This window comes from Pinus tabuliformis, chromosome 7, assembly GCF_031772625.1.
Source record: "Pinus tabuliformis cultivar Carrire ecotype Pingquan chromosome 7, CPIR1, whole genome shotgun sequence".
NCBI lineage: Eukaryota > Viridiplantae > Streptophyta > Pinopsida > Pinales > Pinaceae > Pinus > Pinus tabuliformis.
Window position 1 is genome coordinate 1015702186 of NC_142293.1, and position 7834 is coordinate 1015710019.

The following is a 7834-nucleotide window of genomic DNA, read 5'->3' on the forward strand; positions in this document are numbered from 1 at the left end:
GTCAATGAGGTTTTGTGTAATCACTTCTGGTATCGTATTGGGTTATTGTTAGAAGCGATAATTGGATTCGGATTCTCATCGAGTGACTTGTTCTGCTTTCTCAATTTGAGAGGGTTTGTTTGGAGGGAAAAACGAAAGAGGACATACAAGAATAGTGAGGGGAAAGATTTAGAGGAAGAGGATTGAGAACATCGCCAGCAGGTAGGCTACATTTTCCAAACGTAGGTGGATTGCTGAAGAAAGCTTACGAGCTCTCGGTGCTCTGCACTGCAGAAGTTGAACTGGTGATTTTCTCCCCAGCAGGAAAGCACTATGAACTGTTTTTTAGTGCAAATCCTACTATTTTGATTCTAATAATCATGGCTATGCAAACCTCATGAGATTCTTACTAATAACCCCGGTGGTGCAAGCCCTAGTAAGCTCGATGTTGAAAAACTTAGTGTAAAACCTCCAAATCGCTGGTTTTGTTGTAGGGCTTATTGGAGAGTATATAAAAAATTTCACTCCTTTTTATGAGATATGGGAGGAAAACATGTTAAAGATTTTTAATAAATATAAAATTTCCAAAATGATGCTAGTTACGTGTGATTCTTTTTCATTGTTTGTGATTATGAAAAATGAAACTCAATGTTTTTTCATTAGTGCACACATATTTCATTATATAATTGCATATAGAAAAATCATTCCAGAGCCGATAACAATAAAAATGAAGAATTTATGGTCCAACGTTATATTTAAGGGAGATGTTTAAGGATGACGTTTGAATTTTGTTTTTCATTTTAAGACATTTGGAGAAAATATTAGGAAGGACTTTGAGAAAGGATTGTCCTTGATTTTCAAAAATGGAGTTGTTCCTTTCCAGCCATATGCCCCAAGTGACCATCAAAGGGAGAGCTCATATGTTTTTTGGATGTTTTCTTTATAGCCATTTTTTTACACATATCCATAGAGTCCCCATGCCATTGATGTGAATTACTTGTTCGGTTTTTTTTAACCAATTTTTTTAACCAAACAAGAAAAATTAAAAAATTGCCTCAAGATCAAAGACTGAAACAAAGACCTATTGACATACCTTTTAAAGTATGGAAAGAACTTGTAAAATCATATGAGAAGTTGGATGCACAAAGAAAAGCTGGAATGAGAGCATTCAGGTATTGAATTTTTCATTAAACATTATTTAGAATGTATTAGTACTTATAAGTATCTTAGACATGTATTTGTGTGAAAATAAATTGAATTGGTTTATGTTTAAGGACAAGGCATCCAAGGCGAGGTTAACCAAGACAAAAGTCACTCATCGTAGTGGCCAGAAAGGTTTAAAAGCACTGATAACCTTTGTAAGTATATTAAACATGTGATATTTTTTTAATAAATTTTGTACTAGAAGAAAGTCATTGTTATCTAATTTCTCCCTATTTACTGATTGATAGGAACTAAAATATGGAAGACCTCTAAATCATTTGGAAAAGGAGGTGCTGCAGCAAAAGAGATGGGTTGAATTTGTTGTTTGGATGGACTCTATGGTATGTAATCTTCGTTGGATTTCCAATACACTTTTAAACCATATTTTCATATTTTTTTTTAGTACTATTAGATATTATATCTTACCTCATTTTATGGTTAACATTGTATAACAAAAACATGTGTTGTGTTATGTAATTAATACTAACATGTAATATTGATTTTTTTTGTCAGAATGCTATAGGTAATGATTGCCAAGACGATGATCCAAATTATGTTCAACATATATCAGGAGATGATGAAGATGAGGATGAGGATGATGGTGGTGAAGGAGGAGATGATGATGATAGTTGCGGTGTTGGTGATGATGTGGATCAGAGTAATGAGGATGGTCAAGATGATCATGAGGATGATCTTGGTGGTGGTAGCTAGGCATGCACATGCATTGTTTTTTATGAAGAAATTATTGTTTAGAATGACATTGTTATGTTTAGATGGGTGTTGTGAATTTACCCTATATCAATGAGACATTTTGATTTTGTAATCATACGATGAGTTTGATTTATGTATGTTGTTAATTTATCATAGAATAACGATATTCATGAAATATTTTGATTTGTTAATCATATTTGAATTTTACTTGTTTTGATTAAAAATAATACTGATTTTATTAATATTATGTTGCTATTTTATACATGTTTTGAAAATTGTTAATGACACATTGTTATTTTTTGGATGGATGTTGTCAATTTCTCTTAAATTTATTTACAAATGATTTTGAATTGTGATATCTGCTTTAATGATATTTAGAAACTATCATATATTTCACTATGAATCTATAAAGGGGGTCATATATGTAAAGAAAAATATACTCTATATAAGAAGTCAAATGCGGATGTAACCATGGATGCAAAATTGAAAGTAAAATTGGATGTTAAACTAGGAATTAATACAAAATGTAAACCATTTCTTGAGGTGCGCGGCTGAGCTAGGGTTCTGAGGATGAAACCCTCGATGGCGCAGATAGTACAGCGGATCAGGTGCAGGCTCTGCTCAAGAATCTCTGCAGCGTGACAGCGCTGAAGGGGATCAGAGAAGGATAATGGTTCCACCTCAGGGGGGGCGTCAACGCCCTCTCCCTCATGGCACAGCCCAGGACGAGAGGTCATCTTTGGGTCAGTTGATCCGGACATTCTCAGCAGAGGGAAGAAGCAACAGGGAAATGACAATGATCCACCAGAAGAACAAGAGACTCAGGCGAATAGACTGAAGGTAACCTCATCTACCTGTCGACCGGTAGCTAAGGAAAGGCCGCGAATAGAACTGCCAGGAGATAAAATCGACAGCAGGATCGAGTTTATGAAAGACCATGAAATCATTGGAAAATTCATAGGGTTCTGGCCAACAGAACGGGCCTTAAATGGCTGGATTGCAGCAAAGTGGAAGCCTAAGGGAGATATCACTCTCCAGCTAGGGCCGAAGGGATTCTTCACTGCCATCTTCTTCTGTCTGGAAGACAAATACAGGATCCTGGGAGGAGGTCCGTATTTCTTCAACTCGGCAGGTCTCTACATCAGAGAATGGATGCCCAGATTTAACCCTGACAAGGAAGATCTCACTTGGGCACCTGTCTGGATCAGACTATACTCACTCCCGGATGAATACTGGGAAGAAGACTGTCTAATGGGCATAGGAAATGGGGTGGGAAAATACATAAGAGCATCAGAAGAAACAAAAGCCCGTAAGTATATTTCCTATGCAAGAATATGTGTATTTATTCGACTGAATGAAGCTCTTCCTGAATCAGTTACCCTCAACCATCACGACGAGGAGTGGATCCAGCCTCTCGATTATGAGCATGTGCCTTTCAGGTGCAGGAGATGCCATGCACTAGGGCACCTGTTTCGGGATTGCCCTCTCAATGTCAAAGCCAGCTCTCCTGATTCTTCTGAATCCCCACCTCAAGATGGCTTTACCAAAGTTTCAAATAGAAAGCGCTCGTACAAAAGGCCTCAGAATGGGTCCAAACCCCAGCCTTCCAAACCCCAAAATCATGCTACCAAGAACAGCTTTGAGTCCCTAGGCGATCTCTCAGAGGATCAGCCCCTTGATACTGAACGCATCCCGGCACGCCCCTCCTCGTCCACTCAACCCCCTCCCTCCAGCCCCCCTCCCAAGTCCAAATCTCCCATTATCATCCCGACCATACTAAGCAGGCATCAGGAAAACTCAGAGGAGATCCTTAAGGAAATGGAGGTGGATGGGAAGCTGATCCCCCCTCAGGATTCAGACACCCATCAAGAGGAAACCAGTCAAGTGCGAAATATGGAGGAAGAACCAGAAGGCATAGATCTACACGGCCTGGATATTATTGAACTGGAGCTATGTTCCAAGAAAAAGGCATACGAAAAAATCTCTGAATCGGATATAGATAAGTTGGAAGTGGTCATCTCCAGAGCGTTCCACCAACACCAACTGGGCATACAACCTGGCAGCACTTGGGATGGCAGCCCACGACCAAAGGACTCCAAAAAAAGGGGTAGGAAGACAGATCTCCAAAAAACAATAGAGGTCGGAAAAATCCTGGTAGATTCCGGTAGATACGCGAAGCTGACAAAGTGCTACAGCCCTGCCCAAACTAGTTAAACTATGAAGCTTGTATCATGGAATTTAAGAGGGCTTAATAGCCCAGGAAAATATAGAATGCTAAAAAACATGATCAAGATGGAAAATCCACAGATGTGTTTCCTCCAAGAAACCAAATGCAATAGTACCACGCTGGGTCGCATACTCTCAAAGGCCTGGCCAGGATGCCGATCTGTAGCGGTGGATGCCACGGGAGCCTCTGGTGGGCAAGCTATAGCATGGAACACCCAGGCTGTAATGCTCACTGATTTCCATGCATCCCATCACCTAATTCAAGCTGCCTTTCACATTCTAGGCACCAACATACATGGGAACTTATCCAACGTCTACTTTCCGCAAGACTCTGGGAGTAAAAGAGTGCTCATCGACACCATTGAAGCGCTAAGCACAAATAGGCAGCATCCACTTTGGATTGCTGCAGGAGATTTCAACATGATAACTAAAACAGGGGACAAGATAGGAGGAAGATCCAGATTGGAACCTGAAGTAGAGCGCTTCAAGGACTTCATCCAAAACGCCTCTCTCATAGACATGCCATTCTGCAATGGCACATTTACCTGGAGCAATCGCAGAAGTGGCAAGCATCAGATTGCTTCTAAACTAGACCCCTTCCTGATCTCGGATAACGCGGTGCATCTAGGAGGTGATCTCACCGCCGCAATCTTGGCCCACTCCGGGTCAGATCACTGGCCAATAGCTTTGCAATGGCAGCGACCAGGGGATAGAACCAAGAGACCTTTCCGGTTTGAGGGATTTTGGCTAACACATCCAGCATTCAAGGACTTCGTCAGAACCATATGGGCCTCCTTCATCCCACCAGAAGGCTCAAAAATGTTCCAGCTACAGCAGAAACTGCGATTTCTAAAAAGTCACCTAAAATGCTGGAATCGGGAGACCTTCAGGAATATTTTTGAGGCGCAACAGGAGCTCAATAAGGAGCTGCAGGATCTCCATCAGCAAGTAATAAATGCAGGGCACACAGAGGCTACCTTGGACAAAGAACGGTACCTACACAACCAGCTTGAAGAAAGAAGGAAGCAGGAAGAAATCTACTGGAGGCAAAAATCAAGGGTCAGGTGGCTAAAAGAAGGGGAGCGCAACACCAAGTTCTTCCATCGAACTACAGTACAGAGAAGGATGCACAATAAGATTCCTTTCATCCAAAACCAAGAAGGTGTAAAAGTTGAGGAGCATGAGAAAATAGAAGACATCCTCCTCAATCACTTTCAGCAAGTACACCAGGAGCAGGCGGTGGATCGGCAGAGGGCGATTGGAAAAATCACCAGCAACATCCCCAAGCTGGTCACAGAGGAGCACAACGAGTTACTCATGCGCCCAATTCAAACCCAGGAGGTAGACGAGGCGATGGCGCAGCTAAAAGAAGGTAAGGCCCCAGGAACAGATGGTTTCACTACCACGTTTTTTCATGTTTTCTGGGATTTGATTAAAGTGGAGGTTTGGCAAGTAGTTGAGGAATCCAGAGATCTACGCTGGCTTCTCCCCTCCCTCAACTCCACTTTCATCACTCTCATCCCCAAAGAGGAAAACTCCATAACTCCTGATAAATTTAGGCCCATTGCTCTCTGTAATGTCTTTTATAAAGTCATTTCCAAAGTCATTGCTAATAGATTAAAACCTCTTCTACCCATGCTCATCTCTCCGGAGCGATCGAGTTATGTCGAAGGCAGACAAATATTTGATGGCATTATCCTCACACATGAGATTATCCATTCGCTCAAGCAATCCAAGCAAGCTGGTATGTTACTCAAACTCGACCTCTCCAAAGCTTTCGACAAGCTCAGCTGGTCTTACATCCAACAAATGTTGAAAGCTTTTGGCTTTTGTTCCACCTGGGTTCGATGGATCATGAGCCTTATCACCTCCTCCCATTTCTCCCTCCTTGTCAATGGTTTTCCTTCCCGCCCTTTCAAACCTTCCAGAGGCATAAGACAAGGGGACCCCCTCTCCCCCTTCCTATTTGTGATAATGGCGGAGGGTCTTGGCAGACACATCAAGCAGGCCCTCCAGTCTAATCAGCTCAAAGGAATCTATATCCATAATACCCCAGCCTCCTCTCATCAGCAATTTGTTGACGACACCATGCTTTATGGTTACCCCTCTGCTCAGGAAGCCTCTTGCTTGAAATCCCTACTCAATGACTTCTCTGAAGCCTCTGGCACTCATGTCAATAATTCCAAATCACAAATCTTCTTCTTCCACACCCCTCCATCAGTTAAATCTGCAGTATCCCGTATCCTGGGCTTCCAAATCGCCTCTCTCCCTTCCACATACCTTGGAGCTCCCCTCACTGCCTCGGCCATAAAGCAGCCTGCCTGGCGAACTCTCCTTGAGAAGCTCGATTCAAAACTCAACCTATGGACTCATCGCTCCCTCAATCTAGCTAGTCGGGTTGTGCTTATTAAGTCCATCCTCCAAGCCATGCCTCTCTATCTTTTTTCTATCCTTGCGGCACCAAAGTGGGTATTAAAAAGATTGAGAAACCTGCAGCGTGACTTTTTGTGGGGAAGCTCAGCCACTAATCGCAAATGGGCACTAGTGAAATGGGACACTGTATGCAGGCCCAAAATCAAAGGCGGCATCGGACTTAGAGATCCAGAATACAACAATACCATCATGAATGCCAAAATATGGTGGCAATGGATAACTAATCCAGACAAGTTATGGGCCAAAATATGGACCGCCAAATACACCAACAACATGCCCCTAGAAGAGCTCATAAGATTCAAGCCAACAATCAGTGGGTCACTTATTTGGAATGCCGCCAAACAGCATCATCAGCTCATCCAGAAACACAGTTTTTGGGAAACACGGAATGGTCACAGTGCTAGATTTTGGAATGACGCTTGGAACCAACTGCCCAAACTCTCAAGTGTTCTTCCTTCAATGAACATTCCGAACAGACAGGAGCAGCAGCATGCAACCGTCCATCAATTCTGGGAACAGGAAGCGGTCAATGGATTTAGGAAGTGGCGACCGAGCAATCAGATCACCAGTATCACAAACATTCAGGAAGTTGCAGCACCTGAAAACGAACTAAAGAAGAGACGCATACGGTATGAGAACAGCGAGGATATCCTCAGATGGGGCTACCTCCCCAAAGGATCATACTCCACTTCCGAAGCATATAATCTTATAGGCGACTCCACCACCAGGCCGGACCCTCTATGGGGGCGAATATGGGGCTTCAAAGCTTGGCCCAAAATATCCCATTTCCTCTGGATGGTAGGGCACAAAAAGATTCTCACCTGGGATAAGCTGAGAAGACGCAATTTCCAAGGGCCTTCAATATGCCACAACTGTTTTAAAAATGAGGAAACCTTGCAGCATCTTCTGGATACATGCCCAATCGCCAATCAGCTATGGGAGAAGGTTGGTTTCAGGTGTCAAAAAAGATGCAAAGGACCAGGCGACATCATAGATACCATCCGTTAGTGGCCAAAAAGCCCCTATGACTATGCGATCCTCAACTATATGTGGAACATAATCCCAGGAACAGTATTATGGAACATCTGGAAGGAAAGGAATAGGCGCATATTCAAAAACCAAAGCTCGCCCATGGAGGAAATATGGAGCAGACTGCATGGCAATCTCAGAGAAACCATGCTTCTGAAATCATGGACTAAAGAAGATCTCCCTACCACAGATAATGAGAAAAACATCCTGGACAACTGGAAGCTGGAGCTGCCACAAGAACATGCCACTCATC

The 7834-nt window shown here is 42.6% G+C and overlaps 1 protein-coding gene and 1 long non-coding RNA gene across 2 annotated transcripts; both read left to right on the forward strand.

Annotated features, from left to right (window-relative positions):
• Window positions 1–1385: 1385 nt before the first annotated feature.
• Window positions 1386–2105, forward strand: LOC149251008 (uncharacterized). Its single transcript, XR_016265968.1, has 2 exons — window positions 1386–1523; window positions 1696–2105. It is a non-coding gene; the product is annotated as an uncharacterized LOC149251008 (long non-coding RNA).
• A 2005-nt stretch (window positions 2106–4110) lies between these two features.
• Window positions 4111–7560, forward strand: LOC149251009 (uncharacterized). The gene is made up of 2 exons (XM_089453812.1): window positions 4111–5067; window positions 5338–7560. Exons 1-2 carry the CDS (start codon window positions 4111–4113, stop codon window positions 7558–7560), a joined length of 3180 nt encoding a protein of 1059 aa, XP_089309938.1.
• Window positions 7561–7834: the final 274 nt, after the last annotated feature.

Excerpts from the sequence above, each read along its gene's own strand:
- LOC149251009 (XM_089453812.1), top strand. The coding sequence starts at position 4,111 with ATGAAGCTTGTATCATGGAATTTAAGAGGGCTTAATAGCCCAGGAAAA. Across the intron at positions 5,068-5,337 it reads TGCAGGATCTCCATCAGCAA|CAAGTACACCAGGAGCAGGC; the intron begins GTAATAAATGCA and ends AATCACTTTCAG.